Below are 15156 nucleotides of genomic sequence, written 5' to 3'. Positions count from 1 at the left end.
CTGTATGATTTGTATTATTTCTGTGATTTATCTCTTTAAGGGTTTAAGAAGTTACTGTTTGGCTTCCATCTCAAGGCTAGAATGAGGGCATGATTGTATGGTTTTCTTCTCTCAAATCAGAAGTGTTTGCACCCATGTGCTTAGAGAAGAGAATTTGGTGGTTGATGTTTTGGCCAAAAATGGTCAAAGCCTTGCTCTATTTTCTTCTCACTGGTGGGACTCCATACCTTCTTTTGTTAATTCTTTTCTTTCTAGAGATTCTTTAGGTCACCCTTACTCAAGGGTATATATGAACTCATTTATGTAAGAGGTCCATGCAGCTCATGACTTTTCATTTATACCATTTTCTATCTTTATCAACAAAAAAAAAAATCGTAAAAACTATTTATTATTCTCTGCCTTATTTATTTCGTTACCATTATCTTAGAGTACAAAAACTTATTCAGTGCCAACATTATAACTAAATGACAGCTTGTAAAATATTTTAGTAGGGTGTTTCTGTACACTATTAAGTCTAGCCTTAAATGTATAATCATGTGGGAATAGAAATTGATAATATTATATAACATCTACATTCACCATTAAAACAAACTAGTTTAAAACCAGGTTCAAACCCCGGCCACCACCAAAAAAAACTAGGTTCACAATATATAGAAGGTGGACAATCAGAATCTTCTATACATTCAGCAAATGCTGCAATAAAAAAAGAGAATAAAAGAATATAATTAAAACGACATGATATGTTATTTACAAAGTAAATAATGAAATTTGAAATGGATAAAAAATGTATTACCATCAACGTTTATTGAAACAAGAAATACATAAAAAAAGAAAATCATAAAGTAAACAAACTTAACAATTTCAGCCATACTTTTGCATGACACTATTTGCATGTAACAAATAGTTTTATCACTGAGTACTGTAATTTATAATGCAAAAATTTTCCTTAAATCAACCAATTATTAAATAGTGTTTGGCTCTTTTGGGTTTGTAATTTTTTTCCTAATATTAAAATCATCATTAATTGTCGCTTAAATATATCAATGTCTTATGTTTGTTCCTTTAGCATACTCAAGAAAGAGGTAATCTAAAAACTCACCAATAATAGGAATTCATATTTTTATACTAAATTCCCATTATTTTATACGCTTTTATGACAAAGAAAGGCAAAATATCAATTATTTTGTTGCAAAAATTACAGTACAAAGACATTACATGACAAAATGGAATAGTTGTTAAGATGGTCATCCAAGGCCACCACATATCACTTGGAGCATCTAATTAATAAATTAAGATAAAAATAAAAAGAATACAACTTACTGGAATATACCAAAATCCGAGGAAACTGTTCTAAATTGATTTGACTCCCAACAAGCAGTTGATGACAAAATTTTGTAAGTGCACCGAATCGATTCTAAGGAATTAAAAATTGAGAAATGATATTTGTACAACCATTTTCTAACAACTTTTGAACAACTTTCTCTCTCATACTCACATGATGTTATCCTCTCTTCCTTTTTCTCTCTCCATTGTTTTTAACCAATAAAAAGATAGAAAAGCAAGGTTGTCTCTAAAGTTGTCAATAAATGGATGTACAAATATCATTGCTCTTAAAAATTAAGTAAAAGCATCTCCATATGAATTTTCGTTTCGACAAGGCAATTAGTTAAACCTATTAAATCAGTCACATTGGCGGGAGTTTACAAGTATGATTTGATGAGGTCAACCAATTGATATAACTTTCTAAAATATAAAGGGGTTACTTCAGATTATTAGTGGCGAATAGTCTTCTCAAATCCCCTCTACCTATTTGTTGGGATTAAGGTAAGCTATACGTTCGACCCGTGCGATGCAGAGGTCTTATCAACTATAATATAACCCAATAATCATTAAATTGATTTAGTGAAGAATAGGTAATGAATTAGAGGTAATAGTTCAAGTTTCAATAGAGAATGAGAAATTGGAGCTCATCTAGACATGTCACCTCATAACAATACTTGCATAAGAAAAATTCAAGCTTAGTTTGAAATATAGCAAAGATAGATAAATAATATAAATAGATTACAACAACCACATAACATTACTAACAACTTCCAAAAATTAATTATGTGTGATTAATAACTACCACATCACATGGCTAACAACTTCCCATAATTCATTTCTCACTTTGTTTCTTGTTTTCCTTTGCTCAATTCCCTCCAACATAATTTTTCTCTCAATTCGCAATGAATCATTAAGGTCATGGAAGCAACCAAACAATTACGATTTACAGATCCAATGATTTCATATGTAGAAGAAATTTTTAATCATTGAGTCACTTAGATCATTGAAACGTAAGATTGACTACACATCACCCACCACCAGAAAAACAACTTGGAATGAACCCATATATATATACTCACACAATAACTATAAGTGCATTCAAGACACAAAATATGGTTTAACATTGTTCAAACATATGTAACTCTTGGATGAATAAAAATAAAAATAGTTTTCTATTACCAAAGCATAAAAGCACTTATATATCACTATAGGTTTCTGGTCCGTTTTTTTCCTTCTTTCTTCGTGACAAATGCGTATTAGAGAAATAATATAAAAAAAACTATTGATCCTTCCTTGAATTTTTTTTACAATGTCAAATCCATATTAGATTGGTGACAATACACATCGTATATAATAAAGCATAGCCAAAACAACAGTGGTCTCATGATAAATTGCATATGTAATTAAAAGCGTTGCTACTATAATGGAGGGAAATAAGAAAGATTGAGAAGGTTTGTATTGTACTAATTTATAAATATAAATATATAAAAAAAATAAAAATAGTAACTTATCTTTTATTGGATTATTATATACCTTTCTTAAATTTTTCATAAATAAAATTTAGGCTATTGGATTGGAGAATGAATGGATGCAATAAACTGTCGGTCAACCATGAGTTGAGTGATTGTTACAAAATATATATATATATATATATATATATATATATATATATATATATATATATATATATATATATAATTAAATGGAAATCAAAACATGGCATTAAAGACATGATGTTAAAGCCTAATTGTAACACATATGCCAGATTAGAATATGAGGACAATTGGAATGACATGACAAAAATTGAGGGCAAAATAGTCATTTTAGGTAAGTAGGGTTGGGAATAGGGTTTGCACACTATTCACAATTTTATTATAACAATAGATAGATACGATTAGCAGTTATGAACTAAGGATCATATTTATGTTGTTCGGTTTGTGGGATATTATCCCTCCAAATGTCGTGTTTCTCCTCATCATCCAAAAGGTCATATGTGCAATAGAGTAAAGAATTGTCAATACTATTGGGTTCCTTAAACATTGGTATCATTATTTAACGCGGAAACTTACACTCTCGCAGGTACTTGAAACGAGACAAATGTTGAAATTTCAAAATAGACATATAAAGAAACCACACCGCACACTAATATTAGGTTGCGCGTGAGGTGCATGGTAGTATCAAATAGAGTAGTCCATCTCTAACCCATGTGTTAGGGTGCAGGGCACGTGGCTTCATCCTCAAGTGCAAATTTTGCCCTTTTTATTTATTCTTTAAGCGTTTTATTCCTTCGACTTGTTCTTCAGACTTGAGATAAAATTTCCCCAATTTTTAATGTCTTCAAAGTTTTCTTTAATATTGATAATCTTCATTCAATAATTTCCAATACATCTATGAGGTGTCTTGCTTGCCTAATTACATGATTTTTAAATAAAAGGCTCAAAACACATTGGAATTTTCACATAATAAGACAAAGCTTACGTGGATTATAGGTCCATTAGGATTTTCTCAATCTAAGGGTCATCCAAGTATGCAAGTCAGCTTCTAAGTCTGATGTCCTACACATATTCTGTTGAGATAACTCTCCAGCTTCAGTAAGACATCCTTCTTCTAAGGACGTTGATTTTTGGTTGACCTTCCTTTAGATTTTCTACCATAGTCTTCTAAGCTTCTCATGTTCCTTCTGATGCTCTTCATATGTTCATCCTTTGATCTGCATACGTGAACATATATGTTAGTATATCAATTGTTCTTTAATACTTTGTTATCATCAAAACCCTAGAGGACTTGTATGAATCATTCTTGTTCTAACACAACTTTCATGAATCTCACCAATTTCACATAAAACTCAAAACACCACAACAACACATTCAAAACACCCATAATTACAACAACATGTATGATCATAAAACTCTCAACCAACCCCCCCCCCCCCCCCCCCCCCACCCCCCACCCCCTACCCCAACTTCAAGGCTAGCCTCCCTCAAGCTTGGATCTTCCTTTTCTCTTCGATTCTTTGAGATCTCATCTTTTCTTCACCTCTTGCCACTTTTCTCTACCCTTGCCTCTTTTCCCCACTCTTGCCTCTTTCTCAAAATTATACAAAAAAAATTCTAACCCTAATTCACAAAGACTACAACTTATTTATATCCACTTGTGTTGGGCTTAGTTCTCACAACTCTTAATGGACTTCGTTTCTATTCATTTCTCATAAAGAAAATACAACACAATTTTTTAACCATACACACATATTCTCTTAATTCCTCAAAAACTCTTATTTTCTAATAACTTCTAAAAAATTCCCTTCATTCCCTAATTTCTAATAATAATCCACTAACCACTCAAACCAATCACATCAAATAAACAATTAAATTCTAAATAATAATCTACTAACAATATATGTCTACTAACAATATATGAAAGTTGAAGTACAACAAAATTTCATAATCGTCCTCTTTAAAACTCATAATCTCCTTAATTTTATGTGCATAATGGTCATTTTGCAAAATTTAATTTAATTGTTTTTTATTTTTTAAAATTAATTATGGATAATGCTTATCACAGTTGTAACAAATTTCCATGGATGACTATGAAATTAATTAATTTATTAAAAAAAATTATGGATAATGGTTATCACAAGTCTAACAAATTTTCACGGATAAATATAGAAACAATTTATTTGTTCTTTTAAAAAATGAATTAAAAACAAATACTATAGAATTATCCACGGATATAAAAAAATTCCACGCATATTTGTTTTTTGGGATGCAAAATTAATAAGTTTATGGAATACTTTTAAAACATTATTTGTTTTTTAATTAAAAACAAAAAGGTGTAGCCAATTTTTTCTCTAAAAAAATGTAATTAATCTGCACTTCCACAGATATGTGGATATAACAAAATTATTATATATATTTATGTTTATTTTACTAGCTGAACTAATTCCTTATGCATCGTCGTTGTTTCAGATTTATCTTTTCCAAGCCTAACTAATTATCTACATCGTTCTTTTGTGTAGTTATCAACTTTGAACCTCTGTATCATCATTTTGTACAGTTAGCACTTCCAAGCCTAACTAATTCTTTTGCTTTATCACTTCCAAGTCTAAAATTAGTTTCCTCAATTTTGAAAATCTGCAACGGGTGCGGTACAAACATTGAACAGTAATTTGCATATAAAATAAGAAGTTATTCAATAGAAACACTATATTAATGTTTATATTTTGACAATAATAATGAGTTTCCACGATTTTATCATATCAAATTTCTCATATATTTACATAAAAATTTGTTTATGCAGATAAAACACATAAAATCTGCAACGGGTCCGGTACAAACATTGAACGGTAATCCTTATTTATTAATTTTATTAGGTCTGCAACAACTTAACCTAATAATTTCCCTCTAAAATGCTGCATGAGGTTAGCAACAATTTAACCTTACAAATTCCATCTAAAATGCAGCGCATAAATTTAACCTAACAAATTCTCTCTAAAATGCAGCGATCCCTAATATTTCTCCTCACTGATGAGCTTTTCATTCCTATCATGTTGTGTCATCGTTTGTATATATCTATTGTTTCTGTCGACTGTTTTTTCCTCTCATACCACTGCTTAACTGGTATTCTAATTTAACATGCATTTTATCGATATGCATATTTTTTTTTTAGAATTGGAATATCCTTTTTGCGTTTTTTGGTTTTAGTTTGAGATGTTTACACCAATTTTGGCAATCTTCCTATTTAGTTTTGTCGCAATTTCTTGGTCTATTATCTAAGGATTCAGATTGTGTCTTGTAATGTCATGTTTTTTGAACTTAATCTGAATTTTGTTTCTTTAGCCTTTATTTCCTATGCATACTTTTATTATCCTTATTTATTAATTTTATTAGGTCTGCAACAACTTAAGCGAATAATTTCCCTCTAAAATGCTGCAATAGGTTAGCAGCAATTTAACCTAACAAATTCCATCTAAAATGCAGCGCACCAATTTAATATTTGATAGGATTACCGAAATATTGATAGGATCACCGAATTTTCTTTTATAATATTTTTCAGATTTTATACATTTTATGAAGTGTTTTATTTTGTCTACTATGGATTATCACCTGTTCTTTTTTTTTCAAAGTTACCAATTATATATTGCATTTTATTATTCGTATGTCAATACCTTAACAATAAACTCTTGCGACGCACGGGTCAACAATCTAGTTTGCATATAAAATAATAAGTTATTCAATAGAAACACTATATTAATGTTTATATTTTGACATCAATGAGTTTCCACGATTTTATCATATCAAATTTCTCATATATTTACATAAAAATTTGTTTATGCAGATAAAGCACATAAAATCTGCAACGAGTGTGGTGCAAACATTGAATGATGTTTTGCATATAAAATAAAAAAGTATTTAATAGAAACACTATATTGATGTTGATATTTTGAAAATAGTCAAGAGTTTCCAAAATTTTATTATATCGATTTTGTCATATAAGTACATAAAAATTTATTTATGCATACATAAACACATAAAATCTGCAACGGGTACGGTGCAATCATTGAACGGTGTTTTGCATATAAAATAAAAATATATTTGATAGAAACGCAATATTCATGTTTATATTTTGACAATTTTTTTTTTTTACAAATCATAATGGAATATATTGCTCAAACGGAAAAGTGATTCACCCCGCACAAGATGTGTTAAAGTGATGAATCACCCTAAATCTGATACAAACCAAAGCACCTATGAAAAGTGTAACACTCATACTAAACGTATCTAGAAAATTTAGCATGTGTTATCTTTGGTACGGGATACATTAAAATTTACAACATAAATACTTCGAATGAGTATACAACAATGAACGTTCGTACAATCAATAATACTCTACTACTAGTCCAAAATTTAGAAAATACATCCTTGAAATCCATGACATCCTGTAGCGATTACGAACGTGCACTTGCTGAAATATTCATCCGGCTACAAGCTTGCAAACCATCTTGCTTATCTAAAACAAACAAGGATTGGGATGAGACATAATGTCTCAGCGAGTTCTTCCTACTCCTTGGCTATAGGTAACCACGGGGGAAACCTACGGTCACCACGTGTCTACAATACAACCTGACAGTTGATTATACGTGTGTGGTCATGCTTTCCTAGACGGTCGTGCATACTAGATCCGTCATAGGTTCATCTTACTTGTCATAGGTCTTTACTAACATAATACGTGTCATGGCGGTTTAAGGGAACCTAAGATCGCTATGCCAAGACTTGCTAAACGCATCGAGGCCTAATCATAACATATTCATGACACGGTCCTAAACCGGACGATTAAGATCGTCATCGGTATACATTCGTATCTTGCTCTATTGCACGACTTGTTCATGGCTACCATCATATCATAATCTAATCATATCGTATTATACATAGTCACACTACAAGAAAAACTGCATTTTGCGACTTTTAAAAACGCTGATTGCGACTGTTAGAAGGGTCGCAAATGTACATTTGCGACTGTTCCCCAACAGTCACGTTTGTTGGGGTCGCAACTATCATTTGCGACCCTTCGTGGAACAGCCGCTCCAACTGCCGCAAAAGGTGTTGCGACAGTTCCCAACAGTCGCAAATGAAGAGTTTTCACTTGGTTTTGAAGGGGCTTGCGACCCTTCACAACAGTCGCAAATGTTAAATTTTTTTTTAAAAAAAAATGGTTTTGAAGGGGCTTGCAACCCTTCACCAACAGTCGCAAATGTTGAATTTTTAAAAAAAAAATGGTTTTGAAGGGGCTTGCGACCCTTCACCAACAGTCGCAAATGTTAAGTTTTTTTAAAAAAAAATAACATTGAATGGGGCAGTTTTTGTTGCCAATTTAAATAAATATATTATTAAATACTTAAAATACATAAATATATAACTAAAAATATCAAAATCTCATTCATATAATTCTTTCAAGAGTAACAATCAAAACAATAGATAAAGTACATAGTTTAAACATTGAAAAACCAATACACTAGTGGGTAATCATTCAAAATAACATTACCAATAATTAGATTAAGTAATATTCCTAAATATTGTTGGCCGGAAAAGTTGAAGAGCCTCATTACAATAGATATATCTGACTGCACAAACACGATCCATGCACTTCTATCGGTACCGCATCTGCTGCTATCCTCAACAACAGACTGAAACTTTGGTAAGCATAGGCATCAAGAACAGAGAAATATGACCCTAAGATATTTAAATATGATTTACTATAGCAGACTCTAAGACATTAACCATCTGAAAGACAAATGAAAGAATATGCTCACCTCAGGCTTAAGATCTCTGTGCACCACACTCTGAAGATGACAAAATGCAACAACATTTAGTATTTGTACCATGACAGCCTTGGCATCATCTTCTGAGTATTTCCCTCCTCTGAAGAAGCAATAAATCATGTGGCTAGTAAGTAAGTGGCAAGGTGCAATTACTAAGTCAAATTTTATTATTGAAATAACGCCGCTAACGCGGCTATGATGGCCGCTACTCACTTCTGGGGTGAGACGGTGCATGTGGGGGAGGTCACCCACGGCACTGCGCCGATAGCGGCTCTATTTCATGCTATTGACAACATAATAATTACCTTGACAATATCATGTCTAATAGCTCTCCCCCTTCACATAACCTGAAACGTCGATAGTATTCAGTTAATTATGAATATGCTATATAAACAAAAAAATTCTCACAAGCAGCAAGCATTCAAATCAACAAATAAATGTTAAACCTAATAAATCACCTTGGTGTCACTACATACATTTCTTATCACCTTTTCACATTACGATAGAGTAAATACTCATGCTACACCAGCAAAACGAATAACAAGGAATTCCATTGGCAGTTAGACACAAACTCCAGCACAATACCTTAAGAAAAAAATAAATAACATGGATTAAAATTTAGAAATATTATCTCACCTTTTCAGAGACAAGTGTACTTGATGAAAAGGAATGATATTAAATCAACCAAAGATAGCAAACTTCAATTAGGTAGGTAAAGATGCTGCGTAAAACAAAGAAAAGGTGTAGTTAATTCAACTTGCTCCAACCTAGCAATTAAGTTTATAGCAACTATGTTAGAGGCTTGCATCATTTTTGAAGTTTTATGAAAATTACCATTATAGAGAAATGGGGTCAGTCCAGTCATCATATAATGCGCATTTATACATAAGCATAAAAGGAGCATTTATGTTATAAACACCTGTTTAGCCAAACAGGGCCCAAAGCAAACAACATCAAAATTCAATTTTCATTATGCTCACCTCAAAAGGTGCTACATCAGTCTCCTCATTCAAGTTGTAAGCAGAATTTCCTGTTATCAATCTCAACAAAGACTGAAAAGCAAAATAACAAGCCAACATTAGATGCAATGAAGGGACTATAGCTATATAATCATGTAATCATCAACACAAACCACAACAACACATCAATAAGCAATGAAATTGAAATTAAAATACAATGAAATCAAAACTAGAAAAACACAACAACATTGCATTCCAGAGCTTAAACGGATTGAGCTATTAACTATCAAACGAACTACATGCTGTGAAAATGATACTTAAGCAATATTGGTCAAAACATACAAAACATAATCCCTCAGAATGTTAGGAAACCTTGCATTATGAATAACTGTAAGAGATCAGAGCCCAAATGAACAAGGGCATCGAGCATGACTGGATAACAGTAATGCCATATGTGAAAATTATGTAGTAAGCTACAGAGAAATATAAAATTGGAGAAGAGTAGCGAGACACGATGACGAGGTAATGACTAAGGATTCAATACTGAATACTGTGTTATTGTATCTGTTTCCTTTGGACCAGTCACATAATCCATTCCATTCCATTCTAATTCAATCTATATTGTTGCTGAATCATATTGATGCCATAAGTTGACAGAATGAAACAGTACTTATGTCTTAGTCATTGGCAAAGACATGCAAATTATCTTGAGTTTTTTTTTTTATTAACGGCTAAATATAAACCAAAATCTCATATTTATGAAAACATTTTTAGTCTAAAATAACCATGCTCTACTTACACTACAAAAATAATAGATAATTGGTAAGTTTCTGATATTTGGTTACAACTTACAAATGAGTGAAAAAATTGTTAGATTTATACTTACACATCTATTTCCTTAAAACTTTGTAAAAATAAGAGAATTGAAGTTGGAGGACATAATTACACTTCCATTGAATGGACATAACTAAAGTTGTAAAAATTTGAAGGTTTTCTTGATTGTGGATACTTACATCATTGAAGCCTAGCAAATTGAGCCAAACATTTGTACCACTCATGAGAGATACTTGCCGTTCTGATGTGTCGATAAAAACTTTTTGAGCTCCTTCACGATGGGGAAATGACTTGTTAGGCTCCGAAGATTTTGATCTACTTGGAATCTGACTTGATATGCCACTGACTGAAGCAGGATTTGGAAACCGCAAGCAAGCATGGTGAACAATGCTCCTAAGGATGTTCGTATGAGAAAACCCAACCTGAATAACAGAAAGAGCATTTTCAGGCAGTGAATAACAAGAGTTATCCATACATCAATGCGCAAAACATATATCCTTACAACACATGACTTTTAGCAAAAACTAAAGTTGTAGTTAGGTAGCTTGCTGCAGAGTCCAATTTACTTTTTCAATGCTAAACTCTCACATAAAACTAATAATAACTCCTTCCCAAAAGGTTGGATAACAGAACAGAAACCACAGGTTATACTTTTCATCTCCTCTACTGTCGTAAGATGAGTTACAAATTTAGAATACACGAAACAGAATAGAACAGAACGGATTGGTGTCGTGTCTGTGACAGACAGATCTTAACCCTTATGCTAGTCTTAGCCTCAAGTCAATACGGTATATTCTAACCAGTTTCATTCATCATATGATTTTTGAACTGCATAACATTATCCAGATCTTAACCCTTATCCTATTCTGTCATGTTGTTTATCCTTACCTAGATGTACACATATCAAATTTCAGGTGAGAATAGTTTCAGCCTGATGTTTTCTTATGCATCGTCAGCTAAATAGGGTTGAGTACATGGATCAAATAGCCCCATTATTTTAAAAACCAAGTCTGTGGAAAGACAAATTTAAATTTCTCAATCTCCAGGTTATACATATAAAGCCATATGTATAAGCAATAAAGAATAAACAACAGTGGAATGTTAAATGAGGTATGTATAAATGAAGTCAACTTACGTCAAGGATTTTCCTTTGAAAACTATAGGAGGGGCAACAACAGCTAAGATACAGAACCCAAGGTGAAGCTGTAAGCAGAAAAAGAAATGAGGCTAATTAATTTTCGCCCAATATGCAAAACAAAGCTAACATGCATAAAGTAAAATAGACATAACGGTGTTAAAACCTCCATTCTTGCCCACCATCCAATCCATCGCATTGCCTCTAAAAGTAATGTCTGTAATGCAGATCATACCTGCAGTTATATGAGCTGAATTGGATGACTCAGCTGCAGGGTGTATCTCACAAGCCAACTCTTAGCAGGAAACTCTGATGCAAATGTAGGTGGAGCAGGTATGTTGGCCAACAACCTGTTGGCATGCTTCGCAAAAGTGTTTGCATCTCCTGTCGAAGTGGTAAAAACAAAAATTAGAAGGAATAGAGAACTAATTCACATTCTATATCAGTCCACAATATAACACAAAAAAAAAAACAGCTTAAGAAATCAGGGTTTAAAGTGAATGGGACTCTCACCTGAGAACCAATTTGACGCTGCTAGATCCTCCTTTGGTAAATCTTCATTACCAGATTGTGCTTCAAAAACATGTTTGTTTGTCAAGGAACTACCATAGGTTTCGCCCTCCACATTCTGTCAATGACCCCAAAAGATTTTAAGACGGCTATAATACAAATCAACTTAGATATAACTATAAAATTAAAGTACTACACCAACATAAAACAAAGAAAATAAAACACATTCAATGGAGAGCCATACTGGGGTACTACATCAACACAAGACACACAAGCTAAAAACAGCACTAATAGGTAATGAATGATAGACATATTACCATCACTATTCATCTAGCGAATGCAATATGACATTCATCACTATTTCAACTTTTCATAAGAACAAAATATATAAAAACACACAAACATTAATGCTGAAAATTAGGTTTTACAATTATCATGGTTTGAAATTAATTTTTTTAGATAAAGAATAATAACATATTAACATATAAAAAGTGCAGTTAAGTTTCGTGTTTATACCCACAAGTTCTTTCCTAGACAGTAGACACACCCCTAATAGGATTGCTAAATACGGAAGCATTTTCCCTTTCCCTTCAACACTAAACTAGTTATATCAAGACCAACCTCAAATTTCAATTCAATTCAGGCCATGTTTCACAGCAAAAACAAGTAGCAATGGTAGTAAAGTCTCTACTCACCCTTCAAACACAATCTGATTTCGATCAACAAAAGTTCCCTTGTTTGTTTCAACCCAATTGGAATTGAAGAACGAGAAAGAGGTTAAGAGGTTCATTATCGTAGCATAAAGGTGAAATGAACCTAATCAGCATGTGTGGACTTCATACAAAAGAAATTAGAGAGAGAGAGAGAGAGATGAACCTGTGAGAAGATCCTCGTTGCCGGAGTTAGGGCCTCGTTGCCGGAGGAGACGAAGTGGCGGCTGGTACAGGAAGTGTTCGTTAAAAGTTCAGATCCGTGATGGAGGAGACGTCGGAGGAGTAAAGCGGTGGAGATCGATGGAGTAGAATGACGGCGGAAACTGAACTCGACGGAGATGGAAGCGATTGAGATGACGGCGGAGACGGAAGCAGAGACAGAAGCAAGTGCGATTGAGAAGATTGAGTGCGAGATGAATATTTTGGGGGTTAGGTTTAGACTGATTGGAAAAATTTGAGTGTGAGATGAAAAAAATTGGGGGAGAAAGCGGGAGATGAGAGTTGGGAATGAAAAATTTGGGAAAGTAAGAGTGAGATAGTGAGAATGAAAGAATAAAAAATTGGTAGAACGCAGGCCTTCTAATAAATTTCACAAAGAAAAGCTGCGACGGTTGACCCAAACAGTCGCAACAACTGTTGCAAAAATGCATTTGAGGCAGTTACAAACTAAGGGTCGCAGATGAAGTGTCGCAAAATGCAGATTTTCTTGTAGTGTCATATTCATTCATTCATACATTCATTATGTTAGCGTTGAACAAACATTATTATCTTGATTCATTTTACGGAGTGCCCCGGGTGGAGTAACCCCGAGTGCAATCCCATACATAACCGATGAAAACCTAGCTAAGGCACATCGGACTCCCTCAGTGACGTGCGGGCCCCCCTTGCGGAGCTTATCCCGTGTTCACAACACCTACATCTTGCTTACTCAGTGACATGCGGGCCCCCCTTGCGGAGCTTATCCCGTGTTCACAACACCTACATCTTGCTTACTCAGTGACATGCGGGCCCCCCTTGAGATCCCAACCTAGCATGGATCACAAGAGACATGGCACCTTTACATGTATAATTTGATTGCGCCAAGCAGTTGGTTTGAATTGCAAAAATATAAAGGCGGGTGATTCCCAATCCGCACATGAATCTTAGCACCTAAAAATATAACCTAACATTAACTAATTAAATCATGATTTTAGTACATTGAATAAAGTAAAACTGGACGATAGTGAATTTGGCAAATAATTTTTTGTTGTAATAATTAATTAGTAAGAAGAAAATATTGTAGCATTTGATTTTGCAGGTGAAAGTTGGGACCTCCCACGGTCTATCTTCTGAATGAAATGTTGAGCAGGTTACTGCTGTACATTATGCTTTAAGTTGAATGAGATTCCAAGACATAGAGACTGTGGTTGCTGTGACAGGATGGACCAAGTGTTTGAAAACACTTGCGGTCTGATGAAGATTATAATGGGAATCCATTGACACATACATTATTGCGCTCTGATGAAGATTTGAAACCTGGCCCTGGATCTTACTGTGGCTACGATGGCTTAGACAAGTCTACCCAAAAGGTGCTTAAAATCACTACTGTGTCAAATATTTAATTATGAGATACTTAGCATTGGTTTTAAATTGCGGCATTAATATAACAAATTTTAAAGTCCTCCCTACTGTATTGCAACCCCAAATTAGTCCCCACATCAGCCACATTAGACTCGATCCTTAAAAAACTGGTTTGTAAAGTAAAGATCGTCCGGTATCTATACTCATTTTCAAACGTTGTCTCATTTAATATGAGACTCTTAACACATTTTGCCGTAATCTAAGAGGATATGAACACAAGTTGACAGTGAACCCTAGGGTTAGAGTTGTAACTCAGCAATGTAGGAAGTATTATCCCGAAAAAGAAGAGGTTGAAGAAAAAGATTTAAAAACCTCCTAGAGGCAAATTTCATTTACATGGCCAAGTGCACAACTTGGCTTTTCCAGTGTTGTACTTGTCAAAAACTCTAATGGAAAATAATGTATGTGTATTGACTATACCGATCTTAAGAGTGACTACCATAAAGATGCACAGGGGCGTAGCCCTTCATGACCAACGGGTAGCCTTGGCTATCCCAAAATATACACCATTCTTTAATTGGCTAGTATATAATTGTATCCGGCTACCTCAAATAATAAATATTGAGCTACCCCAAACAAATTTAGTTGTCAAAAATTAACATAAATAAGAAAGTAAAGATATTAATATATGATTGATAGATTTATTTATATTGGTTTGATGCTTCCGGTCTCAATAATAGTTATAGAGAAAACTTTTCAACAGTAAAAATTATTAAGACAATAGTCATAAACAAATTAAATGGACAA

At 33.4% G+C, this 15156-nt stretch overlaps 1 protein-coding gene and 1 long non-coding RNA gene across 20 annotated transcripts; both read right to left on the bottom strand.

Annotated features, from left to right (window-relative positions):
- Window positions 1–515: 515 nt before the first annotated feature.
- On the bottom strand, window positions 516–946 carry LOC146914815 (uncharacterized). Its single transcript, XR_015014409.1, has 2 exons — window positions 794–946; window positions 516–693 (listed from the first exon to the last, which is right to left on the bottom strand). It is a non-coding gene; the product is annotated as an uncharacterized LOC146914815 (long non-coding RNA).
- A 7286-nt stretch (window positions 947–8232) lies between these two features.
- On the bottom strand, window positions 8233–13343 carry LOC146914814 (uncharacterized). 19 transcript variants are annotated; one of them, XR_015014404.1, is made up of 11 exons: window positions 12953–13343; window positions 12080–12194; window positions 11802–11950; window positions 11567–11634; window positions 11320–11441; window positions 10611–10853; window positions 9619–9690; window positions 9275–9359; window positions 8944–8985; window positions 8630–8738; window positions 8233–8509 (listed from the first exon to the last, which is right to left on the bottom strand). XR_015014404.1 is itself a non-coding variant. In XM_085717531.1 (11 exons), exons 3-7 carry the CDS (start codon window positions 11797–11799, stop codon window positions 9339–9341), a joined length of 471 nt encoding a protein of 156 aa, XP_085573657.1. In that variant the 5' UTR covers window positions 11800–11950; window positions 12080–12194; window positions 12953–13343; the 3' UTR covers window positions 8233–8503; window positions 8630–8738; window positions 8944–8985; window positions 9097–9158; window positions 9275–9338. The 19 variants fall into 19 exon arrangements, 15 of the variants coding, with proteins under 15 accessions (XP_085573657.1, XP_085573658.1, XP_085573647.1 ...); XM_085717531.1 differs by lacking the exon at window positions 11320–11441 and adding an exon at window positions 9097–9158 and having other exon boundaries at window positions 8233–8503; window positions 11733–11950; XM_085717532.1 differs by lacking the exon at window positions 11320–11441 and adding an exon at window positions 9115–9158 and having other exon boundaries at window positions 8233–8503; window positions 11733–11950.
- Between the last annotated feature and the right edge of the window lie 1813 nt (window positions 13344–15156).

The sequence above is a fragment of the Medicago sativa genome, chromosome 6 (assembly GCF_051527215.1).
Source record: "Medicago sativa cultivar Bolivia chromosome 6, Bolivia_mono, whole genome shotgun sequence".
NCBI lineage: Eukaryota > Viridiplantae > Streptophyta > Magnoliopsida > Fabales > Fabaceae > Medicago > Medicago sativa.
Note: the sequence above shows the minus strand (reverse complement) of the source record. Positions and strands in the feature narration are given on the sequence as shown.